This window comes from Nannospalax galili, unplaced genomic scaffold, assembly GCF_000622305.1.
Source record: "Nannospalax galili isolate Female #2095 unplaced genomic scaffold, S.galili_v1.0 scaffold315, whole genome shotgun sequence".
Lineage (NCBI taxonomy): Eukaryota > Metazoa > Chordata > Mammalia > Rodentia > Spalacidae > Nannospalax > Nannospalax galili.
Genome location: NW_008336851.1, coordinates 1712823 through 1733186, shown reverse-complemented (window position 1 = coordinate 1733186; position 20364 = coordinate 1712823). Strand labels below are relative to the sequence as shown.

Below are 20364 nucleotides of genomic sequence, written 5' to 3'. Positions count from 1 at the left end.
AATTAAAAAAAAAATTAAATAAATAAATAAATAAAATAAAATAAATATTTTTTTTAAAGGGGGGGGGTAGCTGGAGAGATGGCTTAGCAGTTAAGAGTGGCTACTCTTGCAGAGAACCTGGGTTTGATTCCCAGCACCCACATGGTGGCTAACAACTATGTGTAACTTCAGTTCCAGGGGAATCTGACTCCCTCTTCTGACCTCTGTAGGCATTGCACAAGATGGATGGACTTACATACATGCAGGCAATATACTCATACACAAAAAATAAAATAAAATAAGCAAAATATTTAAAGTTATTCAGTGAATAGCAATTTGAGAAATGTAAGGAAGTTAATATGAAGTAAATTAGTTTTAGGCTCACAAAATATGCTATATGTAGGAGCCTAGGAATAAAAATTAAGAAGCATTTTATGACCTTAATCTTAAAGCCACTTTCTTTTTTCTTTAATAAAAACCAAGTATTAGGTAAGTACTAGTCAATGTTTTGAAGCTTGACAATATTTTAAGGCCTGGCATGTCAACTTCCAACATCTTGAGTATACTCTCACATGAACTTAAAGTTAATACATTAGGGTAAAGCTAAATCTGGGAACTCACACTGTTTCGGAACACAATGAGTAGTCCTGACTCCATGGCTCTGCTCTCCCACCCAGCCTCTGGTCTTTAATGTGTCCATCTGACTTCTTGGAGAACTTAGAAATACAAAAGTGAGGAAGATCAGATCAGATGCAAAAGGAAAGTGGCTGGTCAAAAATGAAGACAGCATAACATTCTGACTCATGACACTAGGAGCACTGAAAAAAAACCCTGAAAATATTTAATTACCAAAGATTAAATTCTCAAATAATCTGTTCTCCTTGAAATAAGCTAGACAATCATGTGACTCGCCTTCACTTTACTTACGAGACTTCCAGGATCTCTGTGTATTTGCGTTTTACTTGTTAGAATTATCAAGTGAACCCAAATCCTGAGCTTATACATTTTTGTCTGCTTTTCAGAGACAAAGGCAAGGTGCCACTTCCTTCTGCTGCTCTCATCTATTTCTTCAAATTGCTGGAGTATTTCATTAACTAGCAATTTCATAAGGAAAATTCTTATGACCCAGGTGACTTTAATCTTGTCTCTGAAGTATACAGTACTAAAATGTAATCACTAGATGCCTCAAGGACTCTGTGCGTGTGTGTGTGTGGTGAGATGGGGAAGAATGAAAGAAAAATGAAATGCAGAGAGAATGTGAGGGGATAAAAGCGAAAGGAAGGGAAGTGGGAAGAAATGGAAAGATAGACAGAAGGAGACAGGATAGAGGCAGAAAGTGAGACAAACACTGTGGGAACTGTGTGTGCTGAGTAGGTCGAGAAAACTCTCTGTTCCCTGAGAGCCCTACTTTAACCAGTGATTCACTTTTCTACATGAGAATTTTAAGTAAGAATTCACTTGAGCTGCATATATCAAATTCTAAACTGAAGCAGGAGAGTTGTAAGTTCAAGGCCAGCCTCTGCTACATAGTAAGATCCTGTCTAGAAACAAAACCAAAAACAACAACAAAAAAGAATTCACTTGGGCAAAGGACTCTAAAGCTAACAGATAATTCTATTTTGTAAGCCACTACTCTATACAATGTCCAGGCAAACTATGGAGCTAGTTCTCTTTCCACCACCCCTCTCTAAAAACAATGGTACCTTACAAAGCATTGTCTTATCAGTTCACTTTTACCTATGATGTGAAGCTACTGGAAGAAGAGAGTTTCCATGACCACCTTCTTTAAGTCGCTCCAGTAACTTTCGGTACTTCTCTCTCTCTTCTTTCTGGACACCCTGAATAATAAAAAAGCATGGCTGGTAAGACACACATACATAACCTAAAAATCAAGTCACAATCAGAGACTGCCAGGTGAAATGCAGCCCACAGATCCATTTTACTTGCTAGCACAATGTTTTAAAAGTTTCTTTTAATTAAATATCAACTTTATAAATTTTTTCCTAATTCAAAAGTTTGACCTCTTTTGAAAACGGCATCGACAACCTGGAGCTATGTTAGAGCTCTCCTTTGGGCTGGCCATCCCCTACTTCACTCGTTATATAATCTTGGCTGCATCTGAGTTTGCAACTGAACTAGATTGAACAAAATTGAGTTCACTACAAAGCATTAGCAGAAATCATTCATTTAATAATTGGAATTTGTGGCTTCCAGATTGAACTGGTCACACACATCACCAATGGCCTCTGCAGCCAAATTATTATGCATTTTTCAGCCTTTATGTCATGTGATCACCCTTGAGCATCTCACCCAGCAGGCCTCGCCTTGCCTTCCTGGATAATAAACTTCTGATTCTTCTTTTCTTCTTAGTCTCCACTGCCGATTATTTCTTCTTCTGCCTGCCATACATGTTGATGGTTCTGCCCATCCCTTCTTACACTACATTCTTCCCCTGAATAATCTTAGCAGGTCCCTTAATTTAAATAAAACCAATTCACAGAAAATTTGGAAATGTGTATCTAACCCTGCCTTCTTCTCAAAATTCCCATCACCTATATCCAAGAGTCTACAGGAGGGGTCTTCTTGCATGTTTCACAGGCACTTAAACAATGTCCAAAACTGAAGTCATCATCTTCCCCCTAAACACATAGGGTATCTTGGTCAGTGACATGTATTTATCCAAGACTGAAATCTGGAACTCAGGCTCTTCCCTGAACATTACTATTATACTTAATTGATAAATCCATCCTTGCTAAGATTAGCTTCTCATATTTCTAAGATACCCTCTGTATTTTCTCAGTTCCATCTCAGACTTCCTACCCAAAACATGGAAGCCTTTATACCTCCTCTTAAAATTCCCTCAAGGGGCTGTGGCCCCTTTTTCCCCTGCCTGTTTGTTGAATTATGATTATTTATGTAAAAACTCCTAAAAGCAGGGCCTACATATATTTAGGATGCACATCTTGAATTGCTGAAAACTAGTGAAGTATCTGGAACTTGACTATTTCTTTGATGAAAAAAACAAATAGCCTACAAAATCATCTATCAAACAGAAATAGCTGATGGTACTGGGGAATAACAGATAAAGAAAAATAATCCTCATTTTTCCTGGAATAAATGAAGACCTCCAGAGAGAAATGAAGAAAAGATCGTCTCTTCATCACATTAAGAACTCTGAAAGGGGAAAGGGAAAAGCAGAGATGGACATCATTTACTACCCTTACTCAGTCACAGTTATTAGAGCTTGTAAGAAAAGTTTGAATTCCGGCACCCAAAAAGAAAGCATCTACAACACCTCTTCTTTTTAGGATTGTTCTCTCTTTCTCAAAGTGAAAAAGGGGGCTAAAGAGATGGCTCAGGGGATACGAACACTGGCTGCTCCTGATGAGGACTCGGGTTTAGTTCCCAGCACCCACATGGCAGCCGACAACCATCTGGAACTTCAGTGCCAGGGCATTCAACCCCCTCTTCTGACCTCTGCATACGCTGCATGACATGGGTGCATTTACATACATGTACACACATAAAATAAAAATAATAAAATATAAAAATAAAATACAGTGAAAACAACATCTGAAAATTGACTAAATCATGTACAGAATAGCTCTAGATGGAAATATACACAGTCTCTAAGAGTCAAAGTGGATGGTAGAGGCCAGGTATGGAAGGGATACTAGGACACTTATACTCACTGCACCGCTTAGTACCTTTTGAAGTTTATACCATAGAACACAAATTGTTTCTTAATAAAAAAAAGTCACTAAAAACATTTTTCAGCAGTCAGGCTAAAAGGGCTTACCTCCTCCACAGTGCAATGGGGACGCCTCACGCCCCTGCCACCCTCTTCAGAAATCATCTCTGTCACACCCTGCTCGTGAGGTTTCCATGTTAAGGAACTTTCTGGATTGCATTTGCTATGGCGACGACCACTTGGTCTTCTATTATAACCTTCTGATTTCAACGTAAAACTGAGAGAGAATAAAAAAGAAAAAGAAAGGAATGTATCACTAAATTGGGACTCACACTTCTATGACTATGCTGTTGTAGGTTGGCTTGTTAGTTTCCAAACAACCATTATTAAGCAACTACGATTTGCAAAAGTTAGATCAATCCCTACAACACAAGACATCCCAGCATTCCACCAGGGAATGTCTGCTTCTAGTCAGTAGGAATACCACAGGAAAGCTTTCCTCCTGAAGGTTAGTTTTCCAACCGCAAACCCCAGATTTAGCTCCCCTATTGCGATTCCCAAATGCTAGTCAATTCTATGGGCCTAGATACTTGAGAGGTTGAGGCATGAGCTGGGCATTGTGACGCATGCCTTTAATCCCAACACAGGCAGAGGCAGTGGATCACTGTGATATAAAGGCCAGCCTGGTCCATAGTGAATTCCAGGTCAGTTGGGGCTACTGGGAGACCCTCTCTAAAAAAACTAAAAGGGGAAAAAAAAGAGGCTGAGGCACAAAAATTGCTTAGACCAAGGAGTGAAAAACTAGTTGGGCAAAATAGCAAGATGCCATCTCAATTTTTAAAAAGGTGTGGGGTATATGGCTAGCGGTATAGATCCATGGTAGAGTGTTTTCCTAGCACGTGTGAGGCCCTTGGTCAATCACTAAAACTTGAAAAGAAGAAAAAGGAAAGGGAAAGCAGGGGGTGTGTTAACAAACACTAAAGAAACTAAACAAAGTCACTGTTGCTGGTGACAAAACCTGTACACTTGCTATTACCAATAATAGCACAAATTGATATCTTGAAATATGCTTTGAAATGGATACAACAATGCTTACATAGTAATTTTACAATAGTGCACTATTTGAAACAAATTCATACTTTATTGTCATTAAAGACAAAGAAAGGGCTGGGAGTGGTGGGGTGTGCCATTGGTCCCAGCACCCAGGAGGCAGAGGCAGGCAGACTGTGAGTCCAAGGCCAGCCCACTCTATAGGATGAGTTCCAGGCCAGCCAGGTATGATACAATGTAAGAACCTATCTCGAAAGAGAGAGAGAGAGAGAGAGAGAGAGAGAGAGAGAGGCTAAGGAGGTGTTCAGTATTAAAGTAGATTGAAAAAAAAAACAAAGAACAAAAAGATAAGCAGAATGTGTGATCCTGGTCCAGCAGGGAAAAGTTATAATGGAGAAACTTAAATAAGGCCTATATATTTCATGTTAAATTTTCTAATCATATAACCTATAATTATGAAAATCAATGTCCTCATTCTTAAGAAATAAACTAAGTATTTAAGAAAAAAGGAAAGGAGTCAAAGTAATAAGTCTCAAATGGTTCAGAAAAAAAATACATGTGACAGAGATAGACAAAGTAAATGTAGCAAAATAACAGCTGGCAAAACTGGGTCAAGGTTATCTGCCTAACAGAGCTTCAGAACATGTGAAAGAAAACACACAGAGCAAAACCTGATGTGTGGAGGAGAAATATACACACAAAATTGCAGAATGCTTCACCATTCACGGTTTGCTCAATTAAAAAGGAGACAAAAGCAGACCATAAAACATATCAGCCGACTGAACCTGACTGACTTTATAGAATACTTTTTCCAGTAACAGCAGACTGTGTATTCTCAGTCACTCTCCATCTTCTCTTTTGAGACAGGGTTTCTAACTGAATTGGGGAGCTTTCCAATTCAGCTAAAACTGATTGGCTAATGGGCTCCAGGGATTCATCTATCTCTCCTGCCCCCAGTGTTGGAGTTACAGATGTGTGCAGCTGTGTTCAGCTTTTTATGGATGAGGACATGAACTCAGATCCTCACACTTGTGCAGCAAGCACTTTACCAACAAAGCTATCACCTCAACCCCAGATTTTTGAATAAAGGAATCTAACTTGAAAGATAAGACCAAAGTAAACTAAGACAGTGGGCAAGTTCAAAGGAAGTGCTGGAAAATTAAAAAAGCAGTGTCGCTGGAGAGGTAGCTTAGCGGTTAAGAAAAAGCAGAGTCAAGGCTGGGCGTGGTGGCGCATGCCTTTAGTTCCAGCACTCAGGAGGCAGAGGCAGGCAGAGGATCTCTGTAAGTTCAAGGCCAGCCTGGTCTACATAGTGAGTTCCAGGCCAGTTGGAGCTACAGGGAGACCCAAAAAAAAAAAAAAAAAAAAAAAAAAAAAAAGAAAAAGAAAAAGCAGAGTCAAAGAAATTTTAAAATAATAAACAGCTCTGAGATAAGGAAAAAGCACTGTACTTTTACAATCAAAACAAGATACCTAGAGGAAAATAAATTCATGCAGAGAGGGCTCTTAAAATTTAAAAACTATAACAACTTTAAAAACAAACAAAATCAACAACCAGGAGGCCAAAACAGGAGAATTGAGAGTTCAAAGCCAACTGGGACTACATAGTGAGTTCAAGACAGCCTGGGTTACATAGTAAGTTTTAGGGAAACCTGGGCTACATGATGAGACACTGTCTAAAACAAAACTCAAACAAAGATCAGTAAAACATGGTTTTAAAAGGACAAAGATAAGTGACTATAGAATAAAATTAGATCAACCTAGAAAATTTAGTATTCAAACAACAGGAATTCTGGAAAGTGACAATACATAAAGAGGGACAGCTAGAGAGATGGCTCAGTAGGTAATGGTGCTTGTCACTAAGCCTTACAGTCTAAGTTTAATCCCTGGAGCCTCACATGGTATAAAGAGAAAACCTGCCACAAGTTGTTTATTATTAACACACACACACACACACACACACACTCTCTCTCTCTCTCTCTCTCTCTCTCTCTCTCTAAATGCAAAAAGTATTTTTAAAGAGGAAAGAAAACGATTAATAGTAAGAACACTTCGAAGACCTGACATATTTAGTGTATAAAAGTTTTATCAAGCTATCCCTATGATTTCTGTACTTTTCTGTATGTATATCATATATAAGTCTGAAATAAAGTGATTATCAATTTTTTTTTTTTTTTTGATCTTTTGAACCAGGGTCTCTCTGTAGCCCCAGCTGGCCTGGAACTCACTATGTAGACCAGGTTGGCTTTGAACTCACAGAGATCCATCTGCCTCTGCCTCCTGAGTGCTGGAATTAAAGGCATGCACCACCATGCCTGACAAGTATCAATTCTTTTTAAAATGCTTTTCAAAACCAAATGATAATATGGTCATGTAATATAGTAGGAAAAGAAACACCCAAGTTCAAGCCTAACTAGCCATGAGAGTTATTAACCTTAGAGTGCCTACTTAACGTAAAAGAACAAAAAGTGAGCATGCCTAGCAACTGTGAACACCTAGTAAGTGCCAAGATTCCATTTACAGAAAAGCAGACTGTAATACTTACCCAAAGGAAGGCAGGACTCTGCGTGGCTGATCTCGGGTTACTGTCACTCTGATCTTCGGATAGTCACTTAGTCCATTAGGAGATTTATTACCTTTAAGAATGTATTTGTAATGGGGGAGGGGAGAACACTTTTGTGAACAGCCTGCATTCAGATAGAAAGTGTGTTAGCAGTTTACGATGTAGAACTAAATGTCTTATTTTTAAAAATTGTATTAACAGGGCTAGACAGAGGGCTCAGAGGTTAAGAGCACTTGCTGTTCTTGCAGAGGACCTTGATTTCGTTCCCAGCAACCACACGGTGACTAACAACCATTCTAACTCTAGCTCCAGAGGATCTGACACCCTCTTTTGACTTCTGCAGCCATTGCATGACATGGTACAGTCACATACATGCAGGCAATACACTCATACACATAAAATGAAAATAATAAAATATTTAATTAAGCATTGCATTAACGGCATAGTAATCCAGCGTGAGTGTTATGAAAAACTAAAGGAAAGCAATAGGAGGGCTGGGGTGCAGCTCTGTAGTAGGCACTGCCTAAACACGTATGGGACCCTGGGTCCAATTCTCAGTACCACAAAAATCGTAACAGAATTCAATTTATAAAATGTTCTATAAAAAAATCGTAACAGGCTGGAGCGATGGCTCAGCAGTTAAGAACATTGCTTGTTCTTGCAGAAGATCTGGGTTCGAATCCCAGCCCCACATGGCAGCTAACAATTGTTTGTAACTCCAGCTCCAGGGGATCCGATGGCCTCTTCTGTCCTTTGTGGGCATTGCATGTCACGGGCACACTTACCTACATGCAGGCAATACACTCATATACATACATTAAAAAAAAAAAAATCACAACAATAATTAACTGATGGTCAAATAATATGTATAAATGATACTCAATTTACATAAGCTTTTAAAAATAAGACTTCAAAGAAGTATCACCTTTGCTCCAAGTCCTTTGGAATTAGATTTTCAAACACAGACTCTTAAGGTTTAAAGTGATGACTTTGGGTGTCAAGTTGTCAAGGGGTCAACTGGTTTTCACTGTCAACTTATCTAGAACTAATACACAGGTATGTGTTTACTTATTGCTGCTCTTCTTGCCACAACTTTAATTAAAAAGTGTGAGAAGCACAGCTCGAAGGTGTGAGGAGCACAGCTCTAAGGTGTGAGGAGCACAGCTCGAAGGTGTGAGGAGCACAGCTCGAAGGTGTGAGGAGCACAGCTCTAAGGTGTGAGGAGCACAGCTCGAAGGTGTGAGGAGCACATCTCGAAGGTGTGAGGAGCACAGCTCTAAGGTGTGAGGAGCACAGCTCTAAGGTGTGAGGAGCACAGCTCTACGGCAGCATTTCCTTAGCTGCTTCTACTTTTTCTGGAATTTATTTTTATTTTATGTGTATGAGTGTGTTGCCTGCATGTATGTGAGTGCAACCATTTATGCAATGTCTGCAAAGACCATAAGAGGGCATAAGATCCCCTGGAAATGGAGTTACAAACAGTTGTTAGTCACCATGTGGGTGCTGGGAACCAAACCTGGGTCCTCTACAAGAGGAGCCAGTGCTCTTAACAGCTGAGCCATCCATCTCTCCAGCCGCTAACTTCTACTTTTGATTTCTGAACCTCAACTTCTCTAACATTCATTTTCACTAACTTCCTCCTCCTCCCAAACTCTACAAGTCTACTTGAATGGCAGATATTAAATCATTTCTCCGACTCCAGCTTCTTCTAACTTCCCCACCATCCCAGTTTGTATAGTATAAACAATAACTGTCATTCCTCTTCAAGATCTAATGGTATGGAAAGCCCTACTCCATACACCTGCAAGAATCAGGAACCTAAGGTTGCTCATCAAACAGATGGACTCCTTAAGATTGAGGACAAGGTCTTATTAGTTCTTGTTATTCCTGATCAAATAGAACAATGTGCTCGGTACATAGTAAACTCCTAGACATGTTCTTTTCAACATTTTTTTGGAGACAGGATCTCACTGTGTAACTCTGGCTGGCCTGAAACTCACAAAGATCCACCTGCTTCTGCCTCTAACTGCTGGGGATTAAAGGTGTGTACTACCACACCCAGTTAAAGATTTATTTTTATTATTTTTAAATTATATGTGTGGGTATGTGCACATAAATGTAGGTGGCTGTGGAGTGCAGAAATGGGCACTGGATCCCTGGAACTGGAGTTTCAGGAACTTGTGAGTTGCTCAATGTGGGTGCTGGGAGCCAAACTCAGGTCCTCTATAAAATCAGTACAAGTTCTTAATTGCTCAGTTATTTCTCTAGCCAGCTTTTGTTTTTTTAATCACTTGATCTAAGTCACATTAAGAACACTGAAAATACAAGAAGAAAACACAGTAGTCAACTCAGAGACAACAGTTCTAAAGGAAAGCGCTAGGCAAAACAGCCCTCATATAAAAACCTGAGTGTCGACACTGCAGTTTTCAGTTTTAGATCAGAATGCTTAACACTGGAGTCAACGCAAATATTCTAAAATCTGAAAAATTCTGAACCCTAAAATATTTCTAGGCTCAAGAACTTAAGACAAAGACCTTTCTTCAACCTGTATTTGGTTTTAAGGCTGGCAGAGACTACCTTTATTCTCACTCTAATCCAGACTGGTGGCTCCCTTTCATAAGTCTTAAAATTTTGAGGAAATGGGCAGAAAGAAGTACAGGGAAGCAAAAATATTTTTGACCACCTCACCCAGTTTAAGCATGTTGTTACAGGATCCAGAATCTGTCAGTTCACAAGATGAAGAGCTCGAAAATACCTAAAATAAAGCAGAATCGCCTCAATTTCTCAATTTAAATAGACTTCTAGTATGAAAAGCTTCTCTCTCTCTCTCTCTCTCTCTCTCTATATATATATATAAATATATACTGGCCTAGAATTCAGTATGTAGACCAGGCTGGCCTCAAACTCACAGAGATCCAGTTATTCTCTCTCTCCTGAGTGCTAGAATTAAAAGCGTGTGCCACCACGCCCGGCGCTTTACTCTTTTTGAGCTAGCTGACAGAAATAATGATATCATCAAGAGAAATATTTTGTCAAAACTGACAAAATGTTTAAAATGGTAAATAAAGGTTTTTCTTGAGGCTGGAGAGATGGCTCAGTGGTTAAGAGCACTGGTTGTTCTTGCAGAGGACCCGGGTTCAATATCCAGCACCCGACTGCAGCTAACAACTGTCTGTAACTCCAGTTCCAGAGGATCCAACACCCTCTTCTTACCTCCGAGGGCACTGCACGACACTTACATACATGCAGGCATAATAACTTATACACATAAAATAAAAATAATATTTTTTAAAAAAGTTTTTTCGCACATATTTAAGAAAAACAATATTTCTTCCTTTTTTCTTTTTTTAAACAGTTTCAAGCTACAGCCCACAAAATTTAATTTTAAAGATTTTTTTTTAAAACTAAACTTTGATTTTAATGATTAAATACAAACATCATTAGAGCTGGGGGCTGTGGCTATAACTTGGTGGTAGAATGCATGCTTAAGATGTACAAGGCCCTGGGTTCCATCCCCAATATAAAAATTAAAAAGGCCAACATCCCCAGGGGAGCCACATCCCACTGACCTCTCCTGAAGGGGCCACATTCCGTGTTCCATTACAAGCAGAAGTCACCATGGGCTTCGTGGTCAGCTGGAATGGGAATCCAAATAAGCTTGCAGCATTGTAGAGACTGGTTTTCACTTGATGAATTAAGCAATCTAGAAAGTATCAAGAAACTATAAACACAGAGCACTAAAATTCCAAAAACAAATTACATTGCATCTTGGAAAGAATCTTAGTTCTTACTAATCTTATTTTCAAACACTGAAATAAAAAGATATCTATAAAAATATTTTGGGGAGCTGGAGAGATGGTTTAGCAGTTAAGAGCACTGGCTGCACTTACAGAGAACCCAGGTTTGATTCATAGCACCGTGGCGGCTAAAAAATGTCCATAACTCTAGTTCCAGGGAATTGAATGACATGGGCGCACTCACATACATGCAGGCAATATGCTCATACACACAAAATAAAAATAAGTAAAATATTCTTTAAAAATGAGGCTGGGTGTGGTGGCGCACGCCTTTAATCCCAGCAGTTGGGAGGCAGAGGCAGGCAGATCTCTGTGAGCTCAAGGCCAGCCTGGTCTACTTAGTTCCAGGACAGCTGGGGCTACAGGGGAGACCTTGTCTCAAAAAAGACAAAAAAGATAAAATAAAAATTTAGGGCCAGTAAGATGGCGTCTGCAAGCCTGGCAACCTGAGTTTGATCCTTAGAACCCACAAAAGGTGGAAGCAGAGAACTGACACCACAAAGTTATTATCCTCTGACCTCCCATGCCTGCTGTGGTACAGTAGCACTCGCACATATATTTCTCTCTCTCTCTCTCCTCTCTCTCTCTCTCTCTCTCTCTCTCTCTCTCTCATTAACTATGTATTTGTGCATGTACACACACACACACACACACACACACACACACACTTTTCCAGTTGAATAACTAAAATTTGAGTACTGTGATTTTTGCTTTAATAAAGTCTGAGCTGCTAGAAAACATTACCTTAGCAATCACAAACTGATTCACCAAGAAATGCTCCAAAATAGCAGCTTATGAGCAGTGAGTTTTGCAGAATATACAAAATGAAGGTTACCAGACAGATGAGGGCTTAAACAAGCAAGGAACATATACGCTGCTAGGAATGGAGACGCCTATAGAGAGCACTGACATAATTACTTTCTGGTCTGCTCTTTCTTCTCAGGCAGGTAACAATATGACGGCCTCAAAACAATCATTTAAAAAGCCCCTGGTGAATCTTGGCTAAGTGAAGCATAAAACACAGAGTTCTTAAGAATCTATGAGGAGACAAAGCTACCCCTCTACTGAAGAGAACTGCTGAACAATCTCAAACCCACTTCTTTCTAGCGCAGAAGATTACAACAGCTAAGTAAATAAATAAGGAAGAGGGGCGGATTTCAGAGCTTCTCTACTTCCTGTTTTTATACTACTACCTTTTACTTCCTATACATCTATGTTGCCTACAATTTCCTTTCTATGCTCTAATTAAAGATATTGTAAAATCTCTGCTTCAGAGAAAAATAACCTGAAATGATGGCTTTAAAGCAATAGACCTCTAAAATATACACAATGTGAAATACTTTTCAGAAAGACTGGAGAATAATTCAAACAGCTAAGAAAATGTATTTCTTAGGTAAAGCAGAATGCAACTTGGAAGTAATTTAACTACTTGGAAATCATTAAAAGTACCAAAATTTGCTGAGTAAGGTAGTGTACACCTATAATTCCAGCACTCAGGAGGCTAAAGCATCCCAAGGACATAAGAAGAATCCCAAGATGGAGACCAGCTGGGCTACATATTGAGTTCAATGCTAGTGTGCCCTATGTAGGAAGACCCTATCTCAAAAACAAGGAAAAGTATTAACTTTCCAAATTAGTTGCTTTTCTTTTTGAGACTCCGAGACAATCTAACATTATTCCTACTACAATGTTGAAGGATCGTTTCTATTCTGCTTTGTTTTCTAAGTGAGAGGAAAAAGAACATTAAGAATCGGTGTTTACCCCACAGACCTGAGGACAAAGGCACTTCAGGATGAATTGTAAATAGCAGCTACTAAAAGTACTGTAATATTTTATCTTCCTAAAAATTTTGTCAAAAACTATTTTGTGTTTGTGTAGGATTTGGGTTTTTTTTTATTTTTGGGGGGAGGGGGTGGGGGGAGTCTAAGACAGGGTGTCACTATGTAGCCCCAGCTGGTCTGAAACTCACTATGTAGACTAGGCTGGTTTCAAACTCACAAGGATTCACCTGCCTCTGCCTCCTCAGTGCTGGGATTAAAGGCATGAGCCACCACACCCAGCCTCCCCTGAGTTTTTTTTAAAGGAAGACAATCCTGCCTCATTAAGACTAACTTATATTCCTGAGATTAGCCTAAATTCACCTCTTACAGTGGCTTTCACCTATAAAATCATCAGTCTACAATTAAGAGGTCTTTACCTTTTTCTCCTCTCTCCAAAGCTACTAACTGTTGTCCAATGCAAAAGTCAACAGCCAGACATGGTTACCTAGCAATTACATTTGAATTATTTAAAATTAAATTTTTGGTTCTCTAGCCAGGTGTGGTGACTCACATCTGTAATCCTGCACTTAGGAGGCTGAGGCAGGAGGACTGCCACAAGACTGAGGCTAGCCTGGACAACACAGTGAGTTCTAAGACAGCCTGGGATACTTAGCATGTCTCAAAAAGCAAACAAAAAATTCAGCTCTTTGCATTTCTTTGCATCAAACTATTCATAGATCAAGTATTCAACAGCTATCGCTGCAGCAAGACCTATTGGTCAGCACTGTGTAGACAGTTACAAAGGTATTCATTCCCTCTGCTACCCAGCTTCCTTCCTGGTTTGTATTCCCTTCTGTTTATCATTCAGGAAGTCAAACTACATATTCAATAGAAATGATGGAAGACCATATAGCAGAGGAATACCACAAATAAGCAGCTGCTATCACCAAAGTTCTCTTTTGTTTTGCAGTACTAGGGTTTGAACTTTGGCCTCCAGCTAGACAAGCACTTTACCACAGAGCTATACCCCCAGCCCTCTTTTTATGTTTTGAGACAGGGTCTCACTAAGTTGCTCAGGCCTTGAACTTGTGATTTGCCAGCCTCGACCTACCCAGTAGCAGAGATTACAGGCCTGTGTTACCAGGTCCAGCACAAGTTTGTTTTACTACATACAAATACAAGGTAATATTTATTTATATTTATCTTTTTTTTAAACAACTTACTTTTTTTTTCTTAAATATAGTTAAAAGATCATTGTAGCCAGGCCTAGTTTTTTTTTTTTTTACTTCCTAAACAAAAAGTTGCTTAGTATAAAGATACACTCAATTAAGTATTCATTTAATTTAAATGAAATATCAAGGTAGTTCCACAGTCAACTATCACATCTGGAATTCACAATTCACAATCACTAATGAAAAGATGACTATGTTACAGTACCCTACTGTCCCTTTTCCCTTTGATCTAGTTTTATTCTCTTCTAACCCATTAGATACAGGGAAGTAAATGACTTGTGACAACAAATTAGATTGTTTCACTCAGCCAGATGAATTTGATCACTCAGTTTGAACTGGTTTCCTCCTCCTCCTCCTCAAAAAAGAATCTTTATTACAGAAGGATTTAGACTTTTAAAACACACATTCAATATACCTGGAAAGGTACAAGCAGTTAGCTTCAGAAAAGACAACAGGCAGGAAAGGAAGAGACCAAGGCATACTTTTCATTGCACGCATTTTTACTTTTTGAATTTTATTCCATGCATGCATTTTTCCTACTAAAAAATGAATTTTTAAAATTCAGTACCTAATCTTGGTCTTTTAGCTGGTATTTCATCAGTGTCCACTGTAGTAGAAAATAGAGTGCTGTAAAGAAAGAAAAAAAATATGTGAATAATGTTCATTTCTACAAACGAACTTACTGTTCAGGGCTGGAGGTGTGGTGTAGTTGTTTAGCAGGTAAAAGATCCTGGGTTCAAGCCCTAGCACCAAACAAACAAAATTCACTTTTTTCATAAAATGAGATGCAATTTGTTAAAGAGAATTCTGTTCCTAAACCTTAAGACCACAAATGCCCTACCACATAAAAATCTGTAATGTGGTAAATTTTGAAACAGTAACCCCAAAGTAAGCCATCTTTTACTTGAAGTGACAATATAAGGAGCCTTAAAAGACAGTTGTGAGCTAGAGGAAAAAAAAAATGTGTTTAATTGCTCTTCTCTCCACATCCTCCCCATCCCCAGTGCTGGGGACTGAAGACAGGACAGACATACTAGACAAGCACTTTACCACTAAGCCACATCTCTAGTCCCTTTAGAAGATTTGAGTCCCTAAAGTGTAGTGAAGTATAGGGATTTGATCACCAAACTGTTGGACAGGCAGCTAGAATTCAAGGCTAGCCTGGGCTACACACAGACACAGAGACTGACAGACAGACAGACAGACAGACAGACACACACACACACACGGGAGGGGGAGAGTGTTGAATGAATGAGAATGAGAGTAAGGAAATTAATAGACCCTATTCAATAAACTTTCACTAAGTGTTTAAGCATTACCAGATCCTGCATAAGACACTTCGGATAGAATAAACAAACTCTGTCCTTTCATATATTAAATATCACTTTAGGAACTTTATAACATCCTAAATGATTCTAAACTCAATCTCACTGAAAGGTAGAAACCTTGTATATCTGGAATTCATACAATTAATAATCAATTTCATCCACAAACTAGTCTCAGAATCCACATAAGTCATTTTGCTCTCTCTACCTGATCTTTTGTGAACTTCCCTTGATTGGAGGCATAATAAAAATAAATGAAGCCAGGCCTAGGAAAGAAAGGAAGGAAGGGAGGGCAGTAAGGAGGGGCGGGGAAGGGAGACTTAGGAAGTGTACTGAATTTATACAGCATTTTGTTTTCCAGATAAATCCTTAGTTGAGGAGGTAGGGCTGAGTAACATCAATTTGTAGAACCCTTCAAATTTTAACCGAATGTTAGAGTACCTATTCTACCTCCCACACTCGGGCCAAAGAACACAACTATTCTCCCCGCTCTGGCCCCACACACACACAGTGACAGCTGCTGTAAAACAAGGCAGCTGCTGTTTCTCGGGGCTCAGAGAACAGTTCTGGCAGTCCGATGACTTCGGGCAAACTCCGAACGTCTCGGCTCCTCACTGCACTTACAGTCGCAGGGACACTGGGAACAGTGCTGTCAGCAGCAAGCCACAGCGCCGAGAGCGCTCCGCTTTCCCTAGGAAGCCCGAGCCGTCAACACTACAAAGCCAGACTGCGGGGTCCCGCGAGCCCCGAAGGCCCGTCACCGCGGCGGGGGAGGGGCCTGCCGCGCTCTCACCTGCTGGAGCGCCGCCTCTTGAGCTGGGCGCGGGCCCGGGGCGCCGGCCGCTCGCACACGCGGAGAATGGTGCCGAGGAGCCTAGCCAGCCATCTGTACATTCCAGGCCCCAGCAGCAGCGGTGGCCACACACCCCGACAGGCGAACGCGGGCTACCGCCACCGTTGCTACCTCGGGTGCTCCGGCCCCGGCGGCCTGGCCTCAGTCGCTGGCTTGTGACGCCATCCGAGGTCCCAGAGCTTTAACGTTCGCTGGACTCCGGGAGGTCCCCGCCGCTGACGTCACCTCCTCCCACCCAACCGGAAAGCTGCAGCCTCAGTCTGCGCGCGCGCAAGCCAACCCTGCCCTCTGCAAGCCTAGCAACGAGAAGCCGGCGGGATCGTTCCAGCGCGAGTGCGGACGTGATTGGCAGGCGTGTGGGCGGAGCTTTCTCTTCGGCCGAGCCAGTCTGGAGTCCGCCATGGGACGAGGCCCAGAGACCACGTGTAGCATCGCCTGGCTATGGGAGCTATGAGCCGCAAAACAGTGGGGGCTCTGCAGATGCGTGCGCATGACAAAAATGGGTCCGATTAATTGTTTGATGTGGGCTGGTGAGATAACTCAGCAGTTAGGAGCACCGGCTGCTCTTGAAGAAGTCGTGGGTTCAGTTCCCAGCACCTGCATCGTGGCCCTCCAATTTCAAGGGGATCCAGTGCCCTCTTCTGGCCTCCTCGGTCACTGCATGTACGTGGTGCGCTTAAATACTTGCAGACAAACATTTGTACACATAAAATTAGAATAAAAAAACAAGTGTTGGGACTGGAGAGATGGCCCAGCGGTTAAGAGCACTGACTGCTCTTACAGAGGACAGGGTTCGATTCCCAGCACCCACATGGTGGCTACAAACCGTCCTTAACTCCAGTTCCAGGGGAATCCGAAGCCCTCTTCTGAAGCCCTCTTCTGACCTCAGCGCTGCATTGCACGACACGGGTGCACTCACATACATGCAGGCAATACACTCATGCACAAAAAATAAAAATTAAAAAAACCCAAGTGTTTAACATTCTTAGCCCTTTATTTTGCATATCCCTTGGCTTCAATTTTACATAGTTGTCATAATGTCTCTTAGCAACCAAATGCAATAGGAAGTCATAGAAACCAAAGAAACCATAGCTTGTCATAGAAACCAAAGGCATATAGCAATTAAATAATGTGCCTAAGATCACTGGAGTTTCTAACCAGGATTTAAGTACTAGCACCCATCCCATCGACTGGGAAAGCCAGAACATAAATAGTTACAAATTTGAACACCTGATAATTACCTGCTGTGATAAGGGAAAGAAAAACCAAATACTGAAGAGGGGGACAGAAGAGCACAACTCCTTAGGACAACCTCAGAGAAACAAGGAAGCAAAGATACCTATGGTCTTCCCTGGGGTGGCAGGTGGCCAGTCTCATTATCCTCTCTGTGACTCGAGGTCACACTTCTAATTATGCGCTGTGAAAAAGTCCCACACACTTCATGTTTGGAAATCCACTCTCCTGTAAACAGTTCTGAGAATCCTGCAAACCCTTCCTTGATTGCACTTGCCTGTGTTTCAGCTAAGGCCAGACTTTTGGGCTTGCTTGAACTTCAACCCAGGTGCTCCCAGTGCAGATTCCTCCCCTCAACAGTAGTAACATTCTGGAGTTCTGCTGAAAGCCATCCACCTGAAGCCACCAGTACTCTGACCTGAAGTGATCAGCAGAAACTAGTCCTAAGTGTGGACTTAGGCACCTCAATTCCCCCAAAACATACTGTACTGAATGTATTAGGAAATTAGGAATAAATTAAGATGGATATTAAGAGTGACTTTGAAATGAAACTAGAAACTAGGAACTTCTCGGCTTCTCAGTCTCACTTATCACTTCACACAGAAACTATGTGAAACTGTGTGGAGCAGATGGGTGGACTTTAGAGTCGATACTAAGTAGCTTTAATGCCTGTGTGTGATAGGTAAGTAATCATATGGGAGAAGCCATATCTCAAGAAACAGCTAAAGTTACTGACCTAAGTCAGAAGGACTCCAGCCAAAAACATACAAAAACTGACAGCTCGAGGGCTTCATCGATGCTTGGCTACACGAGACACTGACTCTGTGAGCCTCATGCCGACGCATTGCCCGAGAGACCGAAGTCCTGTCCAAGGCCAGGCCGAAATTCTGTTTGAGACCAGATCGAGAACTCCGACAGAATCTTGGTCTGCTCTAAGATTGGAGAGAGCTTGCCATCACCAGACGTGATCAGATCCTGTGAATTGACAGCTCCAGCCAGGAGAGTGCAGTGATCACGGCGGACGCTGAGTGACTCCACACGGAGCACTGGAAGCACTAACCTCTGGAAGATATTCCCTTGAGACTTTGGGACTCTGAATTGCTAGAGGACCGGGTTCCCCCTTGAATGTTTGTGTTGATGTGTATTGTTATCCTTTAACTGTGTGATAAATACATATTGCAACCAATCAGTCGTGTGGAGAGTCTCTTCTGTTCTGTATGCGCCTGTCCTAAGCTCTCCTGAGAAGCAGTGACACACTCTGGGTGTCACACTCAGGACAGTTACTGTCAAGTAACTGCCCTACTCAGGACACATACCTAACACCAGTTTGTTACGGAAAGCTTGTATAGGGATGCTGTAACTTTATTCTTTCCCACTGAGGCTTGATAATCTTCGTCTATGTGATAAACTACCAACAAAGAAAAGCATAATGAACTTGTTAATATGCAAAAATCACAGGAGCCACACACAAGGTGAGACAAAGTTGAAGTTTAGAACTAACCAAGGGGAAAAGAGGAAGGACTTCTAAAAGAATTGGAGCTGGTGATGGAAGTGGGAAGTGCAGAGAGGGGGGAGTCCTTTTTAAAGTTGTGTGTGTGTGTGTGTGTGTCTGTGTGTCTGTGTCTGTGTCTGTGTGTGTCGTGCACAGGCATGCTTGCACAGATGTGAGAGGACAACTTTTTTGAGTCAATTCTCTCTTTCCACTACCATGTGTTCCAGGGATGGAACTGAAGTCATCAGGTTTGAGGAACTTTTACCTGCAGTCCCATCATGCAGATAAATTTTCCCAGGCAATATGTCAAACCCCTAATGTGTCTGTCAGTCTCCTGTGTGTTTACTGGGGATCAAAGCCAGGACGTGAAGGCTGCTAGGTAAACACTCTAATTAGCAAACCCCTCATTCTTCCAATCTCCTGATGAAAAGATCTTTTCTGGAGAGAAGAAGATACCAAAAAAAAAGCCTGTTACATGCACTGCTTTCTTCAGTAATATAGATTTCCTTCGTAATGTAACTTTCTTTTACTTTCTTGCAGGTTTTTAGAGTTATTCTTGTCTGCAGTTTCTCAGAATGGCCATCTTGAAATACACCAAAGAAATACTCTTCAGGGTGGCATATTTCTGGGTTGAAAGGTAATGACAGGAGAATTACAGACCTGAGAAGCATTGATGTAGGAGTTTTAGAAAGGAATTGGGACTTTCTCTTGCCCATTGTCTCCCAAAGGGACCTCCCCCATGTGCAATAAGCCATCTCTCATTCTTCTCAACATCTGATGGTACAGGGAAAATGAATGTCCAAAACTACCTCCACCCTGCTCAGGCTGGTCTTCCAGTGTACTTAATGTGAGCCTAGACCCCAAAGAAGACAACTGTTGGCATTGTTATGCAGAGCTTATGTATGAACCATCAGTTCCACTATGAAAATTGGTCTTTGCTGTTAGCAAACCAAGAAACCCACCAAGTATTGAAAGCAGATTCTCCAAAGGGAAAGAGTAGTTTTCCTTTAAATGTCAGAAAACTACAAGTTGCTTTTGAATAGCAGCCTTTTTTGAGTCTAGTCATCAAAAAGTAAGATACATCAAGATCAAGTTTCAGGGTAATATCATGAGATTATCATTTTTTTTTTGTTGCCTCAGTAACAGTTGCACAAATGTAATATTAAACTCTGGGTATGGTGGAACATGCCTATAATCATAAAACTTGGAAGCTGAGGCAAGAGGGTCCCAAATTCTAGGCCAGGTTGGACTACATAAAGAAACAACATCATGCTGGGCATGTTGATACATGCCTTTGATCCCAGTACTCAGAAGGCAGAAGCAGGGGGCAGTCTCTCTGAGATCCAGGTCAGCTTGGTCTACATAGCGAGTTCTGGATCAGCTGTGACT

At 41.1% G+C, this 20364-nt stretch overlaps 1 protein-coding gene across 3 annotated transcripts in view; it reads right to left on the bottom strand.

Moving 5' to 3' along the window:
* Senp2 (SUMO specific peptidase 2) overlaps window positions 1-16473 on the bottom strand; it is a 46240-nt gene extending 29767 nt beyond the window's left edge. The window contains exons 1-8 of one of the 3 annotated variants that reach the window (XM_008831330.3): window positions 16191-16473; window positions 14641-14699; window positions 10853-10986; window positions 9972-10038; window positions 7266-7356; window positions 3779-3947; window positions 1717-1817; window positions 601-695 (exon numbers count right to left, since the gene is read on the bottom strand). In XM_008831330.3, coding sequence (XP_008829552.1) covers window positions 601-695; window positions 1717-1817; window positions 3779-3947; window positions 7266-7356; window positions 9972-10038; window positions 10853-10986; window positions 14641-14699; window positions 16191-16291 — 817 coding nt within the window. In that variant the 5' untranslated portion in view covers window positions 16292-16473. Of the gene's footprint in view, window positions 1-600; window positions 696-1716; window positions 1818-3778; window positions 3948-7265; window positions 7357-9971; window positions 10039-10852; window positions 10987-14640; window positions 14700-16021; window positions 16149-16190 lie in introns of those variants that run through there. The other 2 variants (XM_029562662.1, XM_029562661.1) reach the window with 2 other exon arrangements.
* Window positions 16474-20364: the final 3891 nt, after the last annotated feature.